This window comes from Zingiber officinale, chromosome 1A (assembly GCF_018446385.1).
Source record: "Zingiber officinale cultivar Zhangliang chromosome 1A, Zo_v1.1, whole genome shotgun sequence".
NCBI classification, from domain to species: domain Eukaryota; kingdom Viridiplantae; phylum Streptophyta; class Magnoliopsida; order Zingiberales; family Zingiberaceae; genus Zingiber; species Zingiber officinale.
Window position 1 is genome coordinate 126,225,730 of NC_055987.1, and position 27,973 is coordinate 126,253,702.

General features: G+C 37.7%; 2 protein-coding genes across 6 annotated transcripts; one reads left to right on the top strand and one right to left on the bottom strand.

The window, feature by feature from the left end:
• Nucleotides 1-734: 734 nt before the first annotated feature.
• On the bottom strand, nucleotides 735-2,770 carry LOC122031300 (tubulin beta chain-like). Its single transcript, XM_042590428.1, has 3 exons — nucleotides 2,312-2,770; nucleotides 1,697-1,966; nucleotides 735-1,594 (listed from the first exon to the last, which is right to left on the bottom strand). Exons 1-3 carry the CDS (start codon nucleotides 2,703-2,705, stop codon nucleotides 915-917), a joined length of 1,344 nt encoding a protein of 447 aa, XP_042446362.1. The 5' UTR covers nucleotides 2,706-2,770; the 3' UTR covers nucleotides 735-914.
• Nucleotides 2,771-24,024: 21,254 nt separating this feature from the next.
• Nucleotides 24,025-26,928, top strand: LOC122031309 (probable polyamine transporter At1g31830). Of its 5 annotated transcripts, none has more exons than XM_042590437.1 (4): nucleotides 24,025-24,281; nucleotides 24,365-24,523; nucleotides 24,608-24,683; nucleotides 25,345-26,928. In XM_042590437.1, the coding sequence occupies exon 4, from the start codon at nucleotides 25,387-25,389 to the stop codon at nucleotides 26,803-26,805; it is 1,419 nt and encodes a 472-aa protein (XP_042446371.1). In that variant the 5' UTR covers nucleotides 24,025-24,281; nucleotides 24,365-24,523; nucleotides 24,608-24,683; nucleotides 25,345-25,386; the 3' UTR covers nucleotides 26,806-26,928. The 5 variants fall into 5 exon arrangements, with proteins under 5 accessions (XP_042446371.1, XP_042446382.1, XP_042446376.1 ...); XM_042590448.1 differs by having other exon boundaries at nucleotides 24,025-24,226; nucleotides 24,318-24,523; XM_042590455.1 differs by having other exon boundaries at nucleotides 24,038-24,142; nucleotides 24,318-24,523.
• Nucleotides 26,929-27,973: the final 1,045 nt, after the last annotated feature.

A 27,973-nucleotide genomic window follows, 5' to 3' on the forward strand; every position in this document is an offset into this window, starting at 1 on the left:
TTAAATTTATTTATTAGAATAAAATTATAAATTTTAATAAGAATATTATAATTTTTACTAAATATATAATTTAGTTTTTAATGAATATTTAAATTTATAATTTATATTTATTAAACTCGTTTAGGTTCGATAAAAGCTCAAATAAGCTCGTGAGAACATGAATATATTCGTTAAATAAAACTCGAGCTCAGCTTGATTATAAAAAAGTCAAACTCAAATATTCAAGAGTTCAATTCGACTCGATTACCTCCCTATTGAGAAACTCTATAAAAAAATAATGGTTCTAATGAAAAAAGGTTCCTCCAAGCAGAACGGCATACAAAGGAAACCAAGGATCAATAGTAGACAGGCCACCCTGGAATCCTGGGAGATCTGAGGCCTTGCTCTCCTCCCTCGAGCTTCCCTCTTGGATCGCTCCAACAGGACAGAAACACAACGACCGAAAAGACTAATAGATGGGATATCTAAATTTTGGATCTTCGGCCAAATTCTTGTGCAAGCATCAAGAATAGAAGTACAACAAAGGACCCGAGCAAAGGAGGGTTCGAGCACGAAGGGACAAGGGATAAAACGAGAAATGGATATCAATCAGATTTCAATTTTGCGGCAACTGAAAACCAAATGATGTTATGTGATATAATGAATTGAATACGAGAACAAAAACAGATAGATAACATCAATACTATAAAGTGTGCAAACTTTAGAATATATATTTTGAAAATAGTTATCATGCATAACACAATAAGAATCATAAATACAATCAATGCATGAATTCAATGGTCCAAACCATCAACAAGGACATTTAGATCATAGTTAATAATTCATGCCACAAAACAAAAACAAACATAGTTGATATGATCTAAGCTTATCGAACAGAATAAAAAAAGATTGGAATGGATTATAATAGGTGAGTATCAAGCCTCCTCTTGATATTCACCTTCCTCCTCGTCTTCATATTCAACATCATCAGCTGTTGCATCCTGGTACTGTTGATATTCAGCTACCAGATCATTCATGTTACTTTCTGCCTCAGTGAATTCCATCTCATCCATTCCCTCTCCGGTGTACCAATGCAAGAAGGCCTTCCTTCTGAACATGGCAGTGAATTGCTCACTGACACGACGAAACATCTCCTGGATCGAAGTTGAATTTCCAATAAAGGTTGATGACATCTTTAGTCCAGTTGGAGGTATGTCACAGACAGTTGACTTCACATTGTTAGGGATCCATTCTACAAAGTAAGATGAATTCTTATTCTGCACGTTCAGCATCTGCTCATCCACCTCTTTGGTACTCATTTTGCCACGGAACATGGCTGATGCAGTCAGATAACGTCCATGGCGGGGATCAGCTGCACACATCATGTTCTTGGAGTCCCACATTTGTTGAGTGAGCTCAGGAACTGTAAGGGCCCGGTACTGCTGGGATCCATGAGAAGTGAGGGGCGCAAATCCAACCATGAAGAAATGAAGACGAGGAAAAGGGATGAGATTAACGGCAAGCTTTCGGAGGTCTGAGTTGAGCTGCCCAGGAAATCGGAGACAGCAAGTAACCCCACTCATAGTAGCCGATATAAGATGATTCAGATCACCAACTGGTTTTAGTCAGTCACCAAAACACTTATCAAATTAGAAATGCTGAATACGAATTTTAACATGATAGTAGAAAATAATAAATTCAAGCTGCCAAAACTTACAACTTGGAGTTGTGAGCTTGAGAGTACGGAAACAAATGTCATACAGAGCTTCATTATCCAACACCATGCATTCATCAGCATTTTCAACAAGCTGATGAACAGAGAGAGTAGCATTGTAGGGTTCAACAACTGTATCAGATACTTTAGGTGATGGAAAGACAGAGAACGTCATCATCATGCGATCAGGGTACTCCTCTCTTATCTTAGAGATCAGGAGTGTCCCCATTCCAGATCCCGTTCCACCTCCAAGTGAATGGCAAACTTGGAATCCTGATGAATTTAACTGCACAAATATTAGTTCAACTAATTTTCACTTGGGGTTTTCTTCATCAACTTAATAAGAGCAAGAAGGAAATGTAGAAACGATATAGCTTCAAATAAGTAAGCATAGATATGGACAGACGAAATAAGAATTTATAGAAAAATCATGAATCTGATTCATAGACAAAATGGAATGAGTAGACAAATTGCAGGTATGTTATCTCATGAATGATCAAAACCAGGGGCAGGCACAATATAAAAAGTGAAACTTAGAACGCATGTCAGCAAGCACATATCATTATATAGAATAGAAAAAATAAAATAGTCAAAATGGGGAAACGAAGGAGATCGGACCTTGAAGGCAATCGCAATTCTCGGCCTCCTTTCTGACAACGTCAAGCACGGCATCGATGAGCTCGGCTCCCTCCGTGTAGTGCCCTTTGGCCCAGTTGTTCCCGGCGCCGGACTGGCCGAAGACGAAGTTGTCGGGGCGGAAGATCTGGCCGTATGGCCCCGACCGAATGCTGTCCATGGTGCCGGGCTCCAGATCCATGAGCACCGCGCGCGGCACATACCGGCCACCGCTGGCCTCGTTGTAGTACACATCCACCCTCTCCAACTGCAGGTCGGAGTCGCCGCCGTAGCGCCCGGTGGCGTCGATCCCGTGCTCCGCGCACACCACCTCCCAGAACTTGGCGCCGATCTGGTTCCCGCATTGCCCACCCTGGACGTGCAAGATCTCCCTCATATTGATCGCGGCGACTCACGAAGACGAAGGGGAGAGAGAGAAGAAAGAGCAGCGGCTGAGAGGACAAGCCTGTAAGGGTTTCTGTTGGTCTCTTTAAATAGAGCGAGGAAGAAGATAACGGACGTTGACGAGAGCAGTCCGGTGCTGCTTTACGGTAGGTCCCGTGAGTAACGGACGTTAAGGTTTTAGGGGGAATTTTGAATTTTGAATATAAATAGAGAGTCCTCGGAACGCCGAGTGAAACCCTAATTAATTGCTAATAATAACCGAAAAGTAATGGAGATGCGTGTTTTAACCATAAACAAACCAAACGTGATTTTTTAAATAGTAGGCCTTATAATAGAAAACTAAATCCCCAAATAAAACGTTCTTAAACATAAACCTCTTTCTAAGCGAAAATGTCCTCTACGTTTAAAACAACAATTTTAATTTTTATATTTAACAAAAGAAAACAAGCAACAATAATTATTTAAAAGAGTCTGATGACTATTTTAAATTAGTTAATGTTATTTTTCATATAAATAGGAAAAATAAATAAATTTGAGATTCATCCATTACCAAACAATTTAAATTAAAATAGTTGACATGAGTTTTCTGATGATCAAAGTTCGATTTTTAAAAATTAACAATCTAGAATTTATCTTAACAATCTAGGATTTATCTTACCATATGCTTAACACCTATGTATTTATATTTATTTCTATTTATATTTATAGAATGAGAAATCGTTAATATAATAGATCTATATTTATTTAAGAAGTTTTACTCATTATTTGTTATCCGAATGAATTGGTGAACTTTTGTATAAATTTATAAAAGTTGTAAGACAAGTAATGATAACTAAGCTAAGGATTGATATCAATGTTGACAGTGTTGGATGTTGCATCAGTTACAATATCAAGAAAATAAAGGAGTGTTCATTCACCTTCATCTTTCTCCATTGAAAGCCAAGTCATCAAAGCATCGGTTAGTAATCGATGTTTTGCTGCCTATTTAAAATGACGTCCAAGAGCAATTGAAAAGGAGAAAAAAAAATAAATGAAGAGGCGACGGTGATCACTATGCACAACGGAAGCGACAGTGAGCAAAGAAGAACATCCAAGAGGAAAGGGATTTGGCTCATGAACCTTGAAGTACTTTCCGGTTACCTGTGATCGTGCTTCCGACAGTAGCGACGTCTGACGACTTTTTCGATTTCTTCGAGAGATCACTATAAGTGGTTAAAGCTTTAATTTTGTGTTTGATTCATGCTGTCAGAAAGACACAACAATGGTATCAGAGCATTTTTAAAAGCATGAATTTCAATGTGCGGAACTGAGAAATCACGACGTTACGATTTCACTCAATTTCTGCAAGAATCAGCATCCCCAAGTCACGATTTCCACCCGATTACATGGAAATCGTGCAGTCCTTAGCGGCATAATGTTGGTTGCTACTCGGAAAACCTAGAGGTTTCACTGTACAAAAATTTTGTACAAAGATCTGAACCTTTTCCTAGCTACCATGTGTTCTTTTAAATTAAATTTGGGATCGCCTGCGGAACTTAACACGTTTGATCCAAAACTTAATCTATTTGTTCTTTTAGGTTTTGACTTGGATCTCCTGCGGAACTTAACACGTTCGACCCAAGTCACTTTAAGTTATTAATTCCATTAAATATTAATTTCCATAATTGGTTCCCAGTACTGACGTGGCGAGGCACATGGCCTTCTTGGATATGGGAGCAACCACCACCGACTAGACAAAACCTTTTATGGAAAGCTAATATTTAATTTCCTAAAATAACTTTAGGTTAACCGAAAAGAACAATCAAATCACAAGGAAAAGAAAAACAAAAGAACACTATATCGAAAATAAATTTGAAACTCTAGAATCGTATGCCTATTGTATTTAGTATTATTTCCAAAAATAACTAGTATGATGCGGAAAGAAAAAATACTAGTTATACCTTTTAGAAAAACCTCTTGATCTTTTACCGTATTCCTCTTCTAACCTCGGACGTTGTGTGAGCAACGATCTTCCGAGATGAGAAACCACCAAAGCACCTTCTCCTTTCTTCAAATTTCGGCCAAGCATAAAGCTTCCAAAAGATGAAGATCTTTTCCACCAACCAAGCTCCAAGGGATGTAGGCTTTCTCTCCTTCTTCCTCAAGCTAGATCCGGCCACCAATTAAAAAACTCCATAAGCATGAAAAGGTTCGGCCACAAAGAGAAGAAGAAGAGAAGAAGGAAGGGCCGGCCACACCACCAAGGAAAAGAGGAAGAAAAATAGAATAGAGTCGTTCACCTTGAAGTCTCCTCTACCCCCTCTTTTATAATCCTTGGTCTTGGCAAATAAGGAAAATTTAATAAAAATTTCCTTAATTCTTTTTCCATTGAAAAGAAAAATTATTTAATTAAAAATAATTTTCTTTTTCAAATACAATGGTCGGCCTCCTCAAGCCTGAAATCAAGGAAAGTTTTAATTAAAACAAGAATTAAAACTTCCTAATTTGTTTCCAGAAATTTATAAAAATTTCTCCAATAATTTAATCCCTTCATGATTGGTTTATAAAAAGGAAATTTAATAAATTAAAATCTTTCTTTTAAACATGTGGATAAGAAGAAAATTATCTCTAAGAATTAAAATCTCTTTTAATCTGCAAATAAGGAAAGATATCAAATCTTTTCTTAATCTTTTGTAGAAACTAATAAAAGAGAATTATTAATTTTTTAAACTTTCTTTTAAATCATGAACATGGTTTAAAAGGAAAGTTTTTACCAAAATTAAAATCAACCTTTTAATCTACAAATAAGGAAAGAGATTTAGCTCTTCTCTTAATCTTTTGTAGAATCTTATAAAAGGAAGTATTTAAATTTTTAAACTCTCTTTTAAAACATGTTATCCACATAAGAAAAATTTAAAAAAATAAAAATCCTTTTTATTTTAATTTGGGCCGGCCACACCAAGCTTGAACCCAAGCTAGGGCCGGCCACCTTGAAGCACCCATGAACCAAACTTTGGCCGGCCCTAACTTGGTCTCCAAGCTAGCTTGGCCGACCCCTTATGGGATGGGTAAGACGGTGGGTATAGTACTCTATAATTAAGAGGCTACGATAGGGACCGAGAGGAGGAATTGGTTTTGGTCTCCCGATAAAATTAAGCATCCCGTGTTCGCCCCGAACACACAACTTAATTTTATCAATAATAATTCATTCCACTAGAGAACTATTATTGAACTACCGCACCAATCCCAAATTACATTTTGGGCTCCTTCTTATTATGAGTATGTCAGTCTCCCTGTGTTTAAGATAACAAATGTCCACTAATTAAGTAAGTTACTGACGACTCACTTAATTAATATCTAGCTCCAAGAGTAGTACCACTCAACCTTATTGTCATGTCAGACTAAGTCCACCTGCAGGGTTTAACATGACAATCCTTATGAGCTCCTCTTGGGGACATTCTCAACCTAGATTACTAGGACACAGTTTCCTTCTATAATCAACAACACACACTATAAGTGATATCATTTCCCAACCTATCGGGCTTATTGATTCATCGAACTAAATCTCACCCATTGATAAATTAAAGAAATAAATATCAAATATATGTGCTTGTTATTATATTAGGATTAAGAGCACACACTTCCATAATAACTGAGGTCTTTGTTCCTTTATAAAGTTAGTATAAAAGAAACGACCTCTAATGGTCCTACTCAATACACTCTAAGTGTACTAGTGTAATTATATAGTTAAGATAAACTAATACCTAATTACACTACGACCTTCCAATGGTTTGTTCCTTTCCATCATGGTCGTGAGCTACTGTTTATAATTTATAAGGTACTGATAACATGATCCTCTGTGTGTGACACCACACACCATGTTATCTACAATATAAATTAATTGAACAACTACATTTATCATAAATGTAGACATCTGACCAATGTGATTCTTATTTCTAAATAAATGTTTATACCAAAAGCTAGGCTTTTAGTATACACTCTAACACATAAATCGTGGCAGAGGAGTGTCGATAACCGTGTTCAAATATCGATGAAAGTCGAGCGCGAGAAGTCTCGCGTTTGTCACGAGGAAAAGATGAATAGTGCACAGTTTTCTTTATTTGAATCGATTGCTCAATCAATTCATTCATTTTAATCGATTGATCAATCGATTCATTTATTTGAATTGATTGATAAGGAAATTGAATCGATTAAATTCATGGTACAGTGAATCATGTATTCAATCGATTTATCAATCGATTGAATCAGTTTTAATAGATTAATCAATCGATTCAATTGAATTATAATTGAATCTCAATCAATTCCAAGTTTTAAAAAAAAAACGAGATAAACAGTAAATGTAACGAAGTACAGTAAATAAAAAAAAAACATGTTTGATGCTTTGTTTTTTCTCCATGCATGAACCGTGTTTGAAATTTAATTAAATATATTTATTGATTAATTAAATACATATAGAAATATATTATTAATTAATAAATACATATTTAATTAAATTTATGGTTCAATTAGTTGACAATTGAACTAGATCAACTTGTTCAATCAAACTCAGGTCTAGTTTAAATCATTAGTTGATTTAAGCAGACTAGTTGGATTCAATGATACCTAATTTTGGTTCAAATTATTTGTTGGTTTAACCGGTTCGATTTATTATTGAATTAATTGGGGTGATTTTGATTACATAAGTTGGGATGATCGAATATGACAAGATTAGTTCTATTATGTCAGATTTGATCAAAAATATTAGATTTGTTCTAATAGAACGAACTTAATCCAATAGGTATTGGATTAATCAAATGGACATGAATTTGATCAATAAATTTGAATTGACTTAAATGGACTTAGATTAAAAAAATAACAGAACATAAGTCAGAAATCCCTATTCAATTAGATTAATTCTAATGAGGACAATAAACTAAGCTTAGGATCCAGATTCTTGATCGACCGGTTCAATCAGTCAGTCGACTTAAACTCCTGAAAATCAAGAAGATTTATTTTTCTTGATTTATAATGATGATTCTATATCTGTATAAATTGAATTAAACTGGTTTTGTACTGGTTAGTCGATTTTGTACTGACTTATTTAAATTCAATTTTTCAGATGACACAGACAATTACCACATTGACTCGTCGCGAAGTGCGGCGAAACCAGATTCGGGAGGAGATTCAGGAGATAGAGTATAAGTTTGCTTATGGAGTCGACAAACATGTTAGAAGGCTTGATAGACTATTCTGGAAACTTGAGCAAGAAAAGTTTCCAGTCTTGGACAGTTATAGGATCTGAGCATTGATGCATTTATTGCTAGAGTATCCTAGTGTAATAGCAGACTATGTATGGGGATGTCATGAAGGACGCGTCACATATTCAGAACTGTGTGAGGAATTACTTCACTGTATGGGTGAAGAAGAGCCTGAAGAGTCTGAAGAGGAGCAGGAAATGTTCGAGGAAGATCTAGAAATGGATCTGATGAAGAATCCTGAAGCTGCCCCATCTGAGATGATCCCAAATGAGTCTAGGTTAATAGGGATAATGTTGGCCGCTGCACTAGTATTTGTCCTAGTGGGAGCGGTATTGGCCTATCTAATTTATTAGTATTCTGTTTACTATCGTTATATACGAACAGTATAAGCTCATTTAGTTTTTGAGTCATGTAGTAATTTCTGTCGTTATGTACGAATAGAGTTATGGTATAAAAATAGTTATGTTATGTGTTAACAACTTACCCATGATTAGTTCATGTGAAAATGATTAGTTCATTTCATGATTTATTTATGTTAAATAATATGATTAGTTCATATATATATGATTCGTTCATATTAAATGATTCGTTCATTAGATGACATGTGTGTTATATAATTGATCAATATTGATTAGATTAGAACATACAAATGATGAGTGGAAATAAAGTTATCACTTGATTTTGTAAACTAATTCTAATTTACACTGAGTCAATAATTAATTGCATACATATGAATTACACTAAAATAATAAATAATGTGTTTATTTGTGTAGATCATGACAACTAAAAACATCATAGCTGAACTCAATAAGGGAGAGAAATTATATGGGGATAACTACAAAATCTGGCACATCAAGATACAATATGTTATTGAGGAACAAGAAGTTCTAAAGGTTGTAAATCAATTCATGGAGGAACCGACTGATGGTTCTACAACACAACACAGATGTGACCTTGATGCCTATAAAACATGGAAAAGGAAGGACTCCATTGCTAGGGGAATATTGATTAGTTCAATGGTGGACGACCTAGTATTTGAGTATGAACCATTAACATCGGCTCATGCTGTCTGGTTAGCCCTTAGAGAAAAGTACAGTAGAGTAAGTCTCAGTAAGCTCCGTCAGCTAACAATTAAGTTTAATAGCTGTAAAAAAATGCTTGAATGTTACCATGACTCAACATCTCAGGGAGATGTGTAACATGATTCGAGAGCTTAATACTGCTAGTCATGTGTTAACTGATGAACAACAGGTTCAGACAGTTATCCGTTTCTTTCCTGATTCTTGGGAAACGATGAAATAAAATATGACTCATAGTGAAAGTATCAAGACTTTCACTAATGTCTCACGCCATGTTGAACTTGAGGTGGAGAGGATTGAATCCGCAAGGATTTCTGGTCAAGATTTTGTAGCTGAAGGTTCTAGTTCCAAGAATAAGAAAAGATGGTTTAAGAAAGGAAAGGGAAAAAGAAATGAGGCTAGTGTCGTTGCTGTTAAAAACCAAATCAAGAAGAAAGGAAAGAAATATGGACAAAAACCTAAGAGTAAGTTGACTTGCTTCAATTGTGGCAAGAAGGGTCATTTTGCTCGGGATTGTAGTGAGCCTAAAAAGGTAGATCCATCTTTAACTTCTTTCCACGAGCATTATGTTGTAAGTACAGTATTGGTGGTGGATTCTTATTGTTTGTGGATTGTAGATTCAAGAGCAATGAACCACGTAGTACGTGATCAAGCTACATATGTGGAGTACTGTCGGGTATCAGCTGGCAACAAATGGATATATGTAGGAAATACTGCAATAATTGAAGTCAAAGGAATTGACACTTGCAAGCTCAACCTACGTGGTGGGCATACCTTGTTTCTACATGATGTCCTGTATGCTCTTAAGATTCGACAGAATCTGGTTTCCGTTATTTGTCTTCTTGATTTAGATTATTATGTAAATTTTTATACTCGTTGTGTGGAACTTCGAATTAACTCTGTGTTAATTGGGCATGGTTATGTAACAAATGGTTTATGGTTCTTGATGTTGAACCAAATAATAATGATAGTTATTTTTTAAACATTGCTCTTACTAGTAATACTGATGTTAATGATGAAATTTGACATGCTAGGCTAAGACATATAGGACAAGAATGAATGACTAGATTAGCTAAGGAGGTCTTTTATGTGCTCATGCTAAGATTAACTTGTCTATATGTGAGCATTGTCTTGCTGGAAAGACAACTCGAAAATCATTTGGCAAGACTATTAGGGTTGAATCACCAATGCAATTAATTCATTCGGGTATTTGTGGTTCAATGAATTGAAGGCTAGAAATGAGAGTCCTTATTTCATTATATTTATTGATGACTTCATACGTTTTTGTCATGTGTATTTGATTTCTCACAAATCTGAAACATTAGATTGTTTTATTCATTACTTGAATGAAGTTGAGAATTAATTGGAACATAAGGTTAAAACCTTGCGCATTGACCGTAGAGGTGAATATTTGTTTGATTAGTTCAAGACAATATGTAATAAGAAAGAGATTATTAAACAACTAACTATCCCTAGAACTCCACAGTAAAATGGGGTTGCTGAAAGAAGAAATAGGACTCTTCTTGAAATGGTTAGGTCTATGATGACACAGGCTAATTTGTCAATCTCCTATTGGGGAGATGCTTTAGTAGTTGCGACCTATATACTTAACAAAGTATCTTCAAAGTCAGTTCTATCTACCCCATATGAACGTTGGATGGACAGAAAATCAGATTTAAGTAATCTGAGACTTTGGGGGGGCAGCTACCTACATTTATGATAAGACTCACAAACATGGAAAATTATGACCCAGAGATAAAAAGTGTATCTTTATAAGGTATTCTAAGACTTCTAAGGGTTATGTTTTTATTGGTAAGCGACAATATAGAACCATCTTTGAAATAGAGTCAAGAGATGCTACTTTTCTTGAAACTGAGTTTCTAACACGAGGTGAAGTTAATAAGACAATTCTTCTATATGAGATAGAGGAGGAGGATAATGTTCCTTTATCAACAAACCAGGAGATGTCTGGATCTAGTCAACCTAGTGGGAGTAATTTATCACTGAATGAGTCAACTTCTCAACAGTCTAACCTACGAAAAAGTAGTTGTTAGGGTTGAAATGTAGTTAGACCGGGGGGGGGGGGGGCAGGGGTGAATAGTTGGTCGCGCGCTTGTAGCTTGCTTCTTGGTGATGATATGCAGCGGAATGTACAAGAAACAAAAAAACAATGCTAATACAAGGATTTACTTGACATCCACCTCAAGAAGATGTGACTAATCCAAGGATCCACACACACGAGCACTCCCCACTATGAAAACACTCCTTTACGGTAACTACCGAAGGCAGAGAAGCCTTGTACAAACCCACACAACAAATACAACTCACACAAGAAGAAAATACAAAAGATACAAGCAAAGAGCTTATTCTTCTTGCTTATTTGTTGCTTGTTGTTCCCTTTTGAACCTTGGAAGTGTACCTACACTTATCTCCAAGAGCCTTTAATATCTGGCTGTGAGAGTGGAGAAATCGCTATGGTCTTCGTTGTGATCGTGTGTAGAAGAGAATGGAAGCCGTATGCAGAAAATCGCTCGCCAACGGCTTTAACCTGCACTAATGGTCAGATTCCAATCGATTGAATTGCTCTCAATCGATTGAGGAGGCTTTGGATCGATCGATCGATCTAGAGTACCTCTGTGCTCTTGGAAATTGCTTGAATCGATTGTCCAATCGATTCAACATGTCTCGCGCGATTTCCAAGGCAATCGTGCGATTTTCTAGCCTCCCAATCAATTGGCTGATCGATTGGAGGTTTCAATTGATCGATTTAGAAGCTCATTGTTCGCTCAGAAACTCTTCCAATCGATTAACCAATCGATTGGGGAAGTTTTGATCGATTACCTAATCGATCCAGACCTTTTCTGCACAAAATCGCGTCAACCAATCGATTGACCAATCGATTGAACCCCTTAATCGATCGGCCAATCAATTGGCAAGCAGAAAATTATGTAGATCTTGAAATGAGCTTCGTTTCACATCCAAGATCACCTCATTCCGATATCCGAGTCAAAAGTTATGACCTTCGGAAGTTTACTACGTCCGAACTTCCTAATTCCATGTCAACTCCCTATTGGACTTACGACCGCTAACTGTTCGATCAACTTTTGACCCATCTGGACTTTTTCTCCTCATGCCAAGTGTCCGGTCAACCTTGACCCACTTGGACTTACCATCTCGTGCCAAGTGTCCGGTCCTCCATGACCCACTTGGACTTCCTTTCACCAGATGTCCGGTCACCCTTGACCCATCTGTATTTCCTCGTGCCTGGCTTTACTCACCAGGTCTTTCCACTGCCCCGCTTCACTCACCGGGACTTTCTCCTGCCTGGCTTCACTCAGCAGGACTTTCACTCTACCTAGCTTCACTCACTAGGACTTCCCATCTGCCTGGCTTCACTCACCAGGACTTTCACATAGTTTCACTCACTAGGACTTTCACCTGACTTCACTCACCAGGATTTTTCCAACTGCCTGGCTTCACTCACCAGGACTTCCCAGTCAAGTATCCAATCAGTCTTGACCTACTTGACTCTTCTTCATATCTAACTAGTCAACCTTGACTAGAGGAGAATTGTACCAACAATCTTCCCAAATGAATGATTGCACCTACAATCTCCATGTATTGTCAAACATCGAAACCCAAATATCAAGACTCAAGCTTGAGTCTTCTCAAGCTTAGTCAACCTGGTCAACCTTGTTAGTATAGGAAGCATCCGACGATCGAACCGTTGTTTTGATAATGGTAAAGGAATTCAAAGTTAAGGTTATGTTGTTATCTAACAAGGTTTATGGAGCTTGCAGGAAAGTCCTAAGTGGTACTTAGGCAAAAGTCCTAACTGCAGTTAGGAAGGTGGAAAACCCTGGGGGGTGGTAACCCTAGGTCATAGGGGGTTGTAACCCTATGCAGAAAGTCTTGGTGGGTCGAGGGCTTCAGGCAAAAGTCCTAGGGGTGGTAACCCTAGGTGGAAAATCCTGGTGTCGCGAACCAGGTGGAAGACTGGACGAGCCGGGAAGCAGGAGTCCAGCAGAAAGTCCTGAAGCATCGAGTGCCGAGCAAAAGTCCAGTCGATCTGGAGAATCAAGCTGGCATCAGGTAACTCTCCTGAGAGGAGTAGGAGAGGACACGTTCCCTGCAGAGGGAACAGTAGGCGTCGGGTCGACCTAGGATTTTCCGGTCGGAAATCCAAAGTCAGACCCGGACAGTCTGAAAATTGTCAAATTTATTTCTATATATTATCGTTTGTGTTCTAACTCTGTTTTGCAGGAAACTAATATTTTTAAGCAGGGTTAGGTCTGACCGGGATCGGTCAACCGAACATTGGGATTGGTCGACCGAACCCCGAAGCCAACATATCAAACTTCCAGAGATTGGACCAGGCTCGACCAGAGGATCGGTCGACCGAACCTTGGGATCTCTCGACCGAACCAAGGATCAGCGTCGACTGGATCAGGCCAGGTTGATCGGGTCAGAGGAGCTGATCGGTCGACCGAACCGAGGATGAGACTTGACCAGATCGAAGCGGAGCGAGCGAATCGAATGGGAGAAGACCGTCTGCTCGGTCGACCAAACACATGGATTGGTCGACCAATCCGCCTCGGGTCAAGCCTGATCCCGAAACTTGGGGATCTGGATCAGCTTCATAGAGCCTATAAAAAGGAGCCTCGGAAGCAGCCGAAGACAATCTCGAACAGAACAAGTTGTGCTCTTCCGTGTGCTGCTACAAACGCTCCAACAACGCTCTACTACTCCAACGAATTAAAGCTCCAAAGTTCTTTGTTCTCGTTTCGTTGGTATAGTTTTTTTTATTGCACTTAACTGTAATTCAAATTGTAATAATCTTTTTTGATATTATAGTTGTTGTCCACTGAAAGCGATCAACGATCGCGGGCCTTGGAGTAGGAGTCACCCTAGGCTCCGAACCAAGTAAATTCTTGGTGTCCTCTGTCTTCTGTGTGTTTGTGCTTATTCCTTTTATCTTTCCGTTGCTTTAACTCGATACATTTTTTACGATTTCGAAACGTGTGAAATAGTCACGAGCGCTATTCACCCCTCCTCTAGCGCTTTCGATCCAACAATTGGTATCAGAGCGGGATAGCTTTGATTTGGTGCAACCACCAATCAAGCAATTTTTCATGGTATTTTCAGTTTTTCGGAGTCGACCGAAATTAGTATAAATACTATATTCCGATCTATTTCTTCTTCGAATCGATTTTTTTTCTTGAAGTTGATGCAACACCACTCGAGTTCATTTTTTCTTTATATATCCCGCACTACTAATCCAAGACCCAGTCTTGGAACAGATTCCCTGTCTTTGTGCGCAGGTTTTAAAATGACACTTCAAGAAGGTTATAGCACCGCTCGACCACTACTCTTCACCGGAGACGACTTCGAGTACTGGAAGGGCCAGATGGAGGCATATCTCCAGACTCATTTTGAAGTCTGGATGATTGTCAAACCGGGCTCCAACTACCAACTGACAGCGCCGACAAACAACTACCATATGATGACTGGGATGCAACACTGATAAAGAAAGTAGAAGCAAACGCAAAGGCTACCTGCATACTCCAGTGTGGTCTGACAAAGGAGGAACTTAACAGAGTAGGACCATTCTCAAGTGCAAAGGAGCTATGGGAAAAGCTAATCGAGCTACATGAGGGTACATCAGAAACCAAGGTAAGTAAGCGAGATCTGCTTTTCAATAAATTATATAACATTAAAATGTAGGAAAATGAGACGACTAGTCAACTCCATGCCCGGATTTAAGATCTACTCAACGGGCTTCAGGCGATCGGACATAAAGTGGAGAACCGCAATATATTGAGGTATGCTTTAAACGCCTTCCCAAGAAATGCCTTGTGGGCATCCATGGTAGATGCCTACAAGGTTTCTAAAGATTTGTCTTCCATTAAATTAGATGAACTTTTCTCTGAATTTGAATTGCATGAGCAGACTAATGCACGCCCGGTCGAGAAGGGTATAGCTCTCGTTGCAGGTACTAGTAGAACGCGTGAACCGAAATCGAGGCGTAGAACCGAACAAGAGTCAGAAGAAGAACCCGACTCTGACGATGAAGATGACGAACTTACGACTGAGCTCATCAACCTAGTAAGGAAACTCTACAAGAAAAAGAAAGGCTTCACCAAGAAGGATCTCAAGAAGGCAATTCAATCCAAGAAGGCTCAACCAAAGTCAAAAGTAAAATTCGAAGTGACATGCTACGACTGCAATCAGAATGGGCACATCAAAGCCAACTGCCCAAATCAAAAGGACGCAAAGAAACAACAACAGAAAAAGAAGGCTCTGAAGGAGACTTGGGACGAGTCATCCTCGGAAGAGTCCGACGACGAAGAACTCGAACAGACGAGTTTTCTCGCGATGACAGCCTGGGAGTACATTCAAGAATCCGGAAGCGAGGACGAATCGGAAGCTTAGTCCGAGAGAAGCCACGGATCCGTATCCATTTCTGAAGGGCCTGACCTCGCTGTAAGTATCCCGCGTTTACACAATTTAGTAAATTACTTAATGCGAAAATTAGCAAAATCGAACATTAGGATCAAGTCACTTCTAAAGGAGGTAACAACCCTCAAAGAAGTGATCAACTTTGAATCCTTGCCTGACCTAATTCAGACTAGAAACTCAACTCAAGTCCAAAAGCTTGAGGAAGAAAACTCCAATATGAAAACTCAAGTTAAGGATTTGAAGAAAATGTTGGAACAGTTTAGAAGACTAGCTCAAACCTCCTTCTCGGTGGAGAAATATCACCACAACCTTGATCCAAACACTCTTAGATCACAAGAAGAGCTTAGAGGCTTTAGAAGACTATTAATAGGGGTTAACCACCTCTATTTTGTCAATCATGCCCAAGCACCCCGAGCTCTATTAAATAGAGCTCGAGAGGAAAATACTAAGCTGTTTTCTCACTACCAGTCAACTGGTGTATGCACCAGTCGACTGGTCCTTTAATTGAAGCCGACCGTTATCCAACAGTCGATTACCAGTCGACTGCTACAATGTATCAGTCGATTGTTACAGTGTACCAGTCGACTGCTACAATAATCAGTCGACTGCTACAGTAATCAATCAACTGCTACAGTGTCGTAACAACACTACTACAGTGTCGCTACAGTAAATCCTAAACACATAGGATTTTGCCCTAAGTACAATCGCTCAGCACTCTTCCTCACCTGACCAAACTAGACCTAGTCTTCTAGCCTCCTCCATCAGCCTCGCGTCCCTCGGATGTCTCCCCATCCTTCACATCTTGCCTTCTGGAGCTTCCTTCGGCCTTGTCCATATTGTCGGGTCTTCTTTTGCCAAGAGGCTCCTCACCTCTGAGACTTCATCCATTGTCAAGTCACACTTGGACTTACGTTGCTAAGACTACATGCTTGGACTTACACCGCCAAGACTCATCCTTGGACTTTTCTCCTTTGCCAAGATTCACACTTGGATTTTCCTCGTTGTACCTGTATCCTGCACACTCACAATGCATATCAAATACAACAATAAATCTAACTTAAACCTTTGCCCAAATATCAAAACCTAGGGCACCTAGATTGCTCCAACATATCTTTCATATTTTGTCTTTCTAATACAATCAATAATTTTTTACTTTTAATGTTGAACTATGGGTTGATCTATCTTAGCCTTGTACAAACAAGTTGGAGCATCTACGGTAATATAGCTGCTATAACACAAGTTTGACTTTATAGCAACTATTGTCCGGTTGCTACTACAACGAGGTGGTCTAGTGATTTTCATGTTATAGTAGCTAGTTTCGATTAGCTACTACACATTGTAGCAGTTATTGTTGGGTAGCTGTTGCAACGCCAAAGCGAAATCAAACTTGAATCATAATACATTAAAATATATCAAACATGCAACTATAATAATGGATAGAAACAATAACAACATGATAAATATAAATGTTTATTCTTCTTAACTAATTTATTCATGACTTAATACATCGTAGAAGATTTAAATCTAGAATACCTATAAATACTACCACTTTAAATACCATATCTATTCTTCATCACTAATTTGTTGAGAATCCAACTATTGCTCTATCCCTTCCAATGCATCTTTTAGTTTTCTAAATTTTTCAGTCTTTAATATTTTCTCTTTCAATTTGAACTTGATACTATTGGGGTTGCAAGATTGTAAACATAGTTTCACATTAAAAACACATAGGAAAGATCATGAGTTCATAAGAAAAAGATATCTCCATTGGTATGAGGCCTTTTGAGTAGGGTCCAAGAGCAAAACCATGAGGGCTTAGGCCCAAAGTGGGTAATATCATATCATTGTGGAGATATCTAAATTATTTTTTATCATTCCATTGGTATTAGAGCGAGGCCGCTCTTCACTAGACTACGTTGGATCGAAAAGGATTTAGATATCTCCACAATTGCATGATATTGTCCACTTTGGGCCTAAACCCTTATGGTTTTGCTCTTGGGCTCTCCTCAAAAGGCCTCATTTCAATGGAGATATCTTTCTCTTTATAAACCTATGATCTTTCCCATGTGTTTCCAATGTGAGACTATGTTTGCAACCTTGCAACCCCAACAATCCCCCCTCAAACAAAGGACCACAGGCTTCCCACGTTCGATCCTTGACCCACTAGGTCTTCCTGCCCCTCGGTCCACCCGACCTACTAGGACTTCTGTGCCTAGCTGCAACTAGGACTTCCTGCCTGGTGTCTGGTCCTCTTGATCCGAACATAGAAGCCCGCACTTTCTTTATTCGAGGTCAATATTGTACCTGTTAGAGTGTATACTAAAAGCCTAACTTTTGTAAATATTTATTTTTGAAATAAAAGAATCACATTGGTCAAATGTCTATTTTTATTTGTTAAATAATTATTCAATTAATTTATAAAATAGATAACATGGTGTGTGGTGTCACACACAGAAGATCATGTTATCAGCTCTTTATAAATTATAAACAGTTGCTCACGACTAAGATGGAAATGAGCAAACCATTGGTAAAGTCGTAGTGTAATTAAGTATTAGTTTATCTTAACTAATAAATTACACTAGTACACTCTAAGTGTATTGAGTAGGACCATTTTAGGTAAGTTCTTTTTATACTGAATTAATAAAAGAACTAGACATTAGTTATTATGGAAGTGTGTACTCTTAATCCTAATATAATAACAAGCATATATATTTAGTATCTATTTCTTTAACTTATCAAAGAGTGAGATTTAGTTTGATAAATCAATAGGCCTGATAAGTTGGGAAATGATATTACTTATAGTGTGTGTTGTTGATTATAGAAGGAAACTGTGCCCTAGTAATCTATGTTAAGAATGTCCCCAAGAGGAGCTCGTAAGGATTGTCATGTTAAACCCTGCAGGTGGACTTGGTCCGACATGACAATGAGGTTGAGTGGTACTACTCTTGGACTTAGATATTAATTAAGTGAGTTGTTAATAACTTACTTAATTAGTGGACATTCGTTATCTTAAACACAGGGAGACTAACACACTCATAGTAAGAACGAGCCCATAATGTAATTTGGGATTGGTGCGGTAGTGCAACAATAACTCTCTAGTGGAATGAGTTATTATTGATGAACTTGAGTTGTGTGTTCGGGGCGAACACGGGATACTCAAGCTCATCGGAAGGCCAAAACCAACTTCTCCTCTAGGTCCCTGTCGTAGCCTCATTAAAGCCTCAAGTTCATCCAAATATAAGCCCATCTTGATGTCCAAGACGGGGGCCGGTCCAATGCTTGGTGACCAAGCAAGGGCCGGCCACATTCTCCTCTATGGGGGTCGACCCTTTTGCTTGGTGACCAAGCAAGTAGGGGCCGACCATGATTAATTCAAATAGGAGGGGTGTTTTGAATTTTTAAAATCTTCTCTTTGTAGAAAACTACAAGTTTTTAAAAGAGAGTTTTTAAAATATAAAACTTTCCTTATTTGAATTAGGTCACATGGTTTAATAGAGAGTTTTAAAAGTTTTAAAACTTTCCTTTTTTAACCATCCTCATGGTTTTAGAAAAAAAAAGGAAGAGAAGTTTTAAAATTAAATTTTCTATTTTTGTAATCATGTTAAAAAAAAGAAATTTTTAGAAGAGAAGTTTTAAATTTTAAAATATGGTTTTAATTTTTTAAAACTTTCCTTTTATTTAACATCCACTTTAAGAAATTAAAAGAGAGCTTGTAAAATTTTATAAAGGCTTGTAAAGTTTTTACAAAAAATATTTTTTCTTTCCTTATAGTGGCCGGCCACCCTTGCTTGGTGCCCAAGCAAGGGGCTGACCAAGATTAAATCAAGTCAATCATTGATTTGGAGATTGATTCAATCAAGAGGAAAGAAAAGGAAAAATAAAAAGGAAAAAGGAAAAACAAGAGGAAAATTTTAATTTTTGTTAAAAGTCTTTCCTTATTTGCCTTGGGCAAGTAATATAAAAGAAGGGGAGAGGAGGCCTCATGGGATAACAACTCTTATTCTCTTGCTTGGTGATCCTCAAGTGGTCGACCCTCTCTCTCCCTATCTTCTCCCTTTACTCTCTTTTTCTCTTTAGTGTGGTGGTTGAATACTAGAAGGAGGAGAAGCTCTTTTGGGTAGTGTTCATCTTGGAGGATCGTCACCCACACGACGTCCAAGGCGAGGTGAGGAATACGACAGAAGATCTTGAGGTCATTAGCTTACAAAGAAAATGCATAACTAATAATTTTCTTCCGCATCATGCTAGTTATTTTTCTTTGTTAGAATTCCAAATACAAGAGACATTAGATTCTAGTTTTTCAGATTTGCTATTCGAATTTATGTTTTTGTTTTTCGAATTTGTGATTAGATTGTTTCTTTTGGTTAAACGTAAAGTTATTTAAGGAAATTAAATATTAGCTTTTCTTAAAAGACTTTGTCTAGGAAGTGGTGGTTGCTCCCATATCCAAGAAGGCCTTGTGCCTCTCCATGTTTAACCTGGAAGCTAATTTTGGAAATTAATATTTAATTGAATTTATAACATATGTGAATTTGGATCAATAGTGCTACGTTCCGCTTGCGATCCAAGTCTAAACCATTAAGAACAGATAAGTTAAATTTGGAATCAATAATGTTAAGTTTCGTTTGTGATTCCTAATTTAACTTCTAAAGAATACAATAGGTTATTAAGGAAAGGTTCGATACTTGTACAAAATTTTTGTACAGTGGAATCAGTACGATATTCATAGGACTAACCAACAGTACCCACATGGCTTAATCAGACCATAGCTCTTGTGCGCAGTCGGCTCTGGCAGTCCGGGCTCTGATACTAATTATTGGATCGAAAAGAATTTAGATATCTCCACAATTACATGATATTGTCCACTTTGGGCCTAAGCCCTCATGGTTTTGCTCTTGGGCTCTCCCCAAAAGGCCTCATTCCAATGGAGATATCTTTCTCTTTATAAACCTATGATTTTTCCCATGTATTTTCAATGTGGGACTATGTTTGCAACCTTTCAACCCCAACAGACTAACCGCTGGAAGAAGCACTAGCCAGGGCCATGATCCAAGATCGAACTATGTGGGTGAAACTTTGAACAAAGTAGGGGAGGCCTTGAGCAGGTCAGTAACCTAATGCTTGAAGGGAGACCCTGAGTATGTCAAGAGTGACTCGATACTTGAGGGGAGACCTTGAACATGTCAAGTATGACCCGATGTTCAAGGGGAGGCCCTGAGCAGGTCAAGTGTGACTCAATGCTTGAGGAGGAATCCTGTGGTTCTTTGTTTGAGGGGAGATTGTTAGAGTTGCAAGGTTGCAAACATAGTCTCACATTGAAAATACATGGGAAAAATCATGAGTTTATAAGAAAAAGATATCTCCATTGACATGATGCCTTTTGGCTAGAGTCCAAGAGCAAAACTATGAGGGCTTAGATCCAAAGTAGACAATATCATACTTTAGAATCACGTCTAAACAATATTATTATGATTAGAGGGAATTATAATTTAAAATTAAACAACTTACCAAGTAGCTGCTACACATTGTAGCAGCTAATTGTCTGAGTAGTTGCTACAATGTGTAGCAGGTAGCTCTCCAACTAGCTGTTACTTGTTGTAGTGGACGACTTACCAAGTAGTTGTTACACGTTGTAGCAATTAATTATCCAATTGGTTGTTACAATGACAATTATTCACATTAAAAGAAAAGATTGTTTGTCTAATATTTTTTATTAGGATTTATGCTACGACACAATGTGCAATCCCTAGCTACTACAATAAGTAGCAGATACTTGGACAATTAGCTATTGTACGTTAAAAACTAATATTTTAATGTATCATCAAGATTATCACAAAATCTGATGTATTTGTTTGACATAATCAAATGGAGAGCCGAAGTACTTCTTATCTTATTGTATTACAGGTGTGGATGTGTGAATATTAGCATCTAATTGAGCCTTACAGACACCGCCATGATATTCCAAGAATATGCTAGTTGACTAGCTAGTTGCCCTTCTTATCTTTTCCATTTCCCTTAGGGGTGAGCATTCGGTTAATTCGGTCCATAAATTAACCGAATTAACCGAAAATCGATTTAGTGTTGGCTAATCGAATCAAATCAAAGTTTTACTAAAACTAAATTAACCAAATTAGTTATTTCAGTTAACAACGAATTAATTAAATTTGTTTAAAATAACAATAAAAAGAATTTATACAAAATTAATATCAAATTAACCGAATGCTCACCCTAATTTCCCTCGCGTAGTGGTGGGAGAAGTTTAGGCCATAAGATCAACAGAAGAGCCATCTTGAAATTCATAAAGACACATTGTTTAGAAGATGAAACAATAACACATGGAATGATGTTCGCAGTAAAGATATTCCTTTTTGAACCCCAAATTGCCTGCGTACAACAATATGAAAGCTTACAATACATAGCAGAAGACAACATGACCACTTTGTCATTTTCGTTTTAGGAGGAAGACACACTACCATACTTCAGACATAGACAATGGATCGGATGCTATGAAAGGAATGACGAAAGTGGTAACGGGAAGATGAAGTCAATTCATAGTTATGCTACTCAAAAAAGTGTCATGAAAGGAACGACGAAGAAAATGAGGAGACTCATAAAAGAGTAATGAAACTGAAGCGAGAATGAGAAGCCTCCCTCTACCATTAATTTATAGAAAAATAAGGCCACTATAAAATTTGGGAATAGAAGGAGTATCATGCGCCCACAATTGTCCTTCTGACAAAGTTAGATTTTGCTTGTGTTCACGGACCATGATTTATAACAGGTATCAGTGGTCATTCTATGAAAGTGACGGATCAATGAACTGGAGTAGGTAGGTCGTCATTAATTAATTGATGCGTTACTATAAAATAATTGGTCTTGGGTAGCTGTTACAACTTGTAGCAGCTAATGTTAGATAGCTGCTATAATGTGTAGCAGCTACAATTGGGTAGCTGCTACAAGTTATAGCAGCTAACCAAATGGGTACCTGCTATATGTTGTACCAATTACAACTTGAATCATAATATATTAAAATGTCAAATATGCGTACAATAATACTATATATAAAAATGACAAAAGACAAATATAAATGTCTATTAACTAATTTATAATAACTAAGTAGCTAACTGCCTAAGTAGCTGTTACACGTTATGGCAGCTAGGACTTGCACGTTATAACATAAATCCTAATAATATATATTAGGATTAGAAAGAATTACAATTTAAATTGAAAAGATTTACCATCGAATGATTTGTGGGAAATGATGTTTGACAAGTTCCCTGTAAATTATATAACCAAAAAATAATAAGAAAAGGTTGTTTGTAGTATCCAACTACCTGCTACAATGTTGTACAGTTAACCGCTACAAGTTATAGTAGCTAACAGTCCAAGTTGCTACTACAATATTGTAGCAGTTAACCGTCCAAGTTGCTACTACAATATTGTAGCAGCTAACCGTCCAAGTAGCTGCTACAACGTTGTAACAACTAACTATTTAAGTAGCTACTACAACGCGTAGTAGCTAGTGCAGAGATTTTACGTTATAGCATAAATTCTAATAATATATTAGGATTAGAGGGAATTATAACTTAAATTGAAACGACTTACCATCAAGTAAAATGTGGGAAATTGAAACCACTTAAATTGGCAAGTATGTTGCAAATTATATAAACAAAAAAAAAATAAATTTTATCAAAAATAAAAGATTATTAACCTTGTAAGATAGTACGTTGTAGGTTTCAAAAGCTCTTATTACATCATATTTATTCTCGAAGAATTGGTGTATAGCACTCTTAAAACGATTAACTTCTGTAGATGCTTCTATTCAGATGTCATAAATACTTGGCTGACGTTCAATAAAGACAATATATGTTGTCTCCTATATTAATTAAATAGATCATTTAGAATTATGTATAAACCATATATTAAAATTAAAGAAAATTGAAACTTAAAATGAAATGATTTATCAAGTAGTTATAGATATTGTAACATTTAATTGGATACTTAGATTTAAAAAAAAAAGTCAAGTCACCGTTTGAATAAAAAGATGAAGGAGAGAGAAAATAAAAAGATTTTTTATTTCAAAGAAATTGAACTGGCAACTCTACCACATATGTGCGTCGCTCGCAGAGTACATGAAGCGTCAGATATATGAAATATGAATTATTTCATATAATTATGTTTGACTTCTGTTTTAAAACTTATAATTCAATTAAATTGAATAAACTAATATTATCAAAATCTGGATTTTAAAAAATCCAACACCACATTGTCATAATAGAAAAATAATCTAATTAAAAAACATATCATTATATAAGATAATTTATTTAACATGTATTTGATTTTTTTAATTGACTTTTTTCACTTGATTAGGAATAATTGCTAATTTAATATAAATTTGAAACCTTAAAGATTATCCATGATAGATTTTAAATTTCACAATAAATCTAACACATTATAATTCTAATATATTGCAAATATATGCTGTTAGTTTTATATGTCATCAAATTATTAAATTCTTGTGACCCCTCGAATTTTGGACAAATTTGATAATTTCCCTTTTGCTACGCCCCCATCTCACGGAGTCGCACGCATCCTGCCGCCGCTCTACTAATCCTTCTCCTCCGTCGCCGCCGCCGCCGGCTGCTCGCTCCACGGTGAGCTCATTGGCGTCTGACTCCTTGTTTCAACGCCCGCCAACATCCGCCTCTGTTGTGCCCTAAACCGGTCGCTGCTCCCAAGTCAACTCCGTCCTCTCCCGGCAATCCCTCCGTTTTGTGATTGGAACATTGATTCGTAATCGAGTTTTTTTTTTCTTTTTAAATCTTAAAGCTCCTTTTCCATTACGGAAAGTTTCTCTGCCTCTGCATCCGTTCCAGCCACGTGCCTCCTTCCTCGTGTCTCTGCTTGCGGTGCATCCAACATTGGACAGCATTGTTCGAGCGAGGTTTGCTTCATCCCTTCGATCGTGATCCGTCGAGGATGCTGCAGACAACTGGATTCGGCGCCCACTTGGTCTCCGCGTGTTGCTAAGAGGGGTCACTTGGCATTTCGCCGATCTTTTTCTTAGCTTAGGACTTTTAGGTTCTTTATCTTTACCCCCCTCTCTTCTCTTCATGCAGCTCGATGCGATGGGGGAGTAAGAGATCGAGCGATTGGAGATCTGATCCAGTCAATTGGAGGTCTTCTCTTGGCGCTGTAAGTCGAGGTTCCACACAATTTCCCCCAAATATTCACTTTTATTGTTCGTTTCTTCTCTTTCGTTAACCCGCATGTGATTGATCTCCAAACTTCTTCTAATTACTTGAGCCTACAAGGTCCAAGGAAATCGATGCATTGTTTCTGTTCTCAGTTGATTTTTCTTTTCATTTTGTTCTCCCTTTTTTTCCTGTTAGGTTAACTTGCTGACAAAAAATTGAGATTTTTTTGTTATTTTTATCAAACGATCATCTTCTGGCTTCTCTGAACTGTGTTAGCTCGCTCTGGAAGTTCATTCTTCATTCAATATGCTTTTGGTTGTTTGTTTTCCAAGATTACCAGTATGATCGATGCAGCTAATGATCTAGAAGGGAACATGTCTTCTCCCTGTTCGAGATTTGATCCACTCTTTTTCAACTTGAGACATATGAACTTGAGCATATATTCTGCTCCAAAATATTTAAATTTTCCCTTCGTTTTAAACCTTGATACCAGGGAGAAAGAACTAACCAATATAATGTGTCTTTTTTGAGGGAATTTCTCGAAAACTTATTCTTAAGAGTGAATTCCATGTTTCATTACTTACCTTGAACTATGAATAGCTAAATGAATAGTTGATAAAGTTCTCATCTTTGTTGCATTTCATCTACTTGACCCTCAGAAACCAAGGAATTCCTGACGCGCAACAGATATTTCCCTTCAGATGGGGGAACATCGCCTTGCCGAAGATAGTTCCATCAATGGTGGAGCTCCTAAACTGGAAAACATTCACAAAGTTTCACTCATACCTCTTGTCTTTCTCATATTCTATGAGGTCTCTGGTGGCCCCTTTGGGATAGAAGATAGTGTTCAAGCTGCTGGTCCACTTCTGGCTATACTTGGTTTTCTTGTGTTTCCCTTCGTATGGAGCATTCCTGAAGCGTTGATCACTGCCGAGATGGGTACCATGTTTCCGGAAAACGGAGGTTATGTAGTGTGGGTCTCCTCAGCTTTGGGCCCTTTTTGGGGTTTTCAGCAAGGTTGGATGAAATGGCTTAGCGGTGTCATAGACAATGCTCTGTATCCAGTCCTCTTCTTGGACTACTTGAAGTCTGGTGTTCCGGCTTTAGGAGGTGGACTTCCAAGAGTATTCGCTGTGTTAATCCTAACAATTGCACTGACGTATCTGAACTATAGAGGGTTGGCCATTGTTGGATGGATGGCTGTGTTTCTTGGGCTCTTTTCGATTGCTCCTTTCGTTTTAATGGGGTTAGTGGCAATTCCAAAACTCAGGCCTGCAAGATGGTTAGTTGTTAATTGGCGCAGTGTTGACTGGAATTTGTACTTGAACACACTTTTCTGGAACCTTAACTATTGGGATTCGATCAGTACTTTGGCGGGAGAGGTGGATAATCCAAAGAAAACTCTGCCAAGGCCCTTTTATGCACTGATTCTAGTGGTTGTTGGCTACTTATATCCCCTCCTTGCAGGTACCGGAGCCATCCCCCTCGATAGGGAGTCATGGACAGATGGTTATTTCTCTGATGTCGCCAAAATCCTCGCTGGGGTCTGGTTAAGATGGTGGGTGCAAGGGGCTTCAGCTCTGTCCAACATGGGCATGTTCATCACCGAAATGAGCAGTGATTCTTATCAACTCCTTGGAATGGCGGAGAGGGGCATGCTCCCGGAGTTCTTTGGTAAGCGATCCCGCTATGGAACACCTCTCGTGGGGATACTGTTTTCTGCTTCGGGTGTGCTCTTGTTGTCATGGATGACTTTTCAAGAGATAGTAGCGGCCGAGAACTTCCTCTACTGTTTCGGAATGATTTTGGAGTTTGTGGCCTTCATAAAACTACGACTGAGCTACCCGAATGCTCCTCACCCATATAAAATTCCTCTAGGGACAGTTGGTTGCATTTTGATGATCATCCCCCCTACGATGTTGATATGTGTAGTTCTGGCTTTTGCCACCTTCAAAGTAATGACTGTGAGCATTTTGGCGATGCTAGTCGGGTTCATTCTTCAGCCTTGTCTGAAACAAGCAGAAAAGAGGAGAATCTGGAAATTCCATACAAACTCAAACCTTCCTGAATTTAGGGAAGCTGAGCATGACATTAGTACTATCGAATCGTTGATAGATTAGGTTAGTGGGCGATGCTTTGTTTATGATGGAATTTCCCTGGATTTGCTGAACTCATTGTTGATTGAAGCTCATTTCCTAATATTTTCTCGCTTGGTTGCTAATAAAGTTTGATCTCTTCTCAAACTTCTGCAATGATTTGTTGTATCATCAGAGGATTTGCTCGGCGCCCTGTGCTTGTGAAGGCAAGAAGCCTTTCACTTGGATGGTTTCATAGCCGCCTTCATCGGAACTCTTGGGACTTATCTACGAGGGTACCGTCATTTTTGAACGAGGTGAATGTGTTTTTTCATCTGTATTGACACTCGCTTAGTTATAGCAGCCGCATTGTCGTGCAACACCCAATCATTGCCTCGGCGAGGCGACGTAGTGTGGAGCGGTTAGCCATTGAGGCTGCGGAGATGCAATGTGATTATTTAAACTGCTCTCCAAGCTGATCGACTTTCCAGTGCAGAAACAGCATTTTAGACGTAGAAGAGATCCACGATCCATTGTTTTAATTTCTAAATACCCAGAATTCTTTATATTCATGCATATAAAAGATATAATACGCATGCTTATTTTGAAAATGAGAAAATAAAATAACAAACTTAAACATGCCAAACCTCCTAATTCATAATGAGAGACATAAATTATATGCATGAGATATTATTATATGCCAAGATTTGACAACCTTTTTCGAGAGAAGCAAAAAAGAAAAGAAGAAAAATTAAACACTAGTTGCATAGACAAGGAAGAGTGGTAAAAACATCTAAATCAAAAGAAAATTTAAACTTTTGAACTCAATTTTAAAAGTTTAAATTTGATTAAATCGAACATATCTAAAATTCTTAATTTATGACACATACTTATCGGCCATACCGGGAGAATAGTTGATCAATCAGTTGCTGGGTTAAAAGTTGATTGGTGGACTTCACTATCTGAAAATTTAATTATTTCAATTTTTGATTAAATTAATCAATTTGGTTTGTTTAATTTTTTTTTTAAAAAATTGGTCGATTCAGTTTGTTAAAAAAAAATAATCGATTGTTTGACTTCAATTTTAATTGGTTTGATTATTAAATGATTGCTCAGGCCGATTGAAGTAATATTTCGTAGATAGATGTAGAAGAGATTCATGAGCCCTTCTTTTCATTTCTAAATACACAGATTTATTTTTATTCACATTACA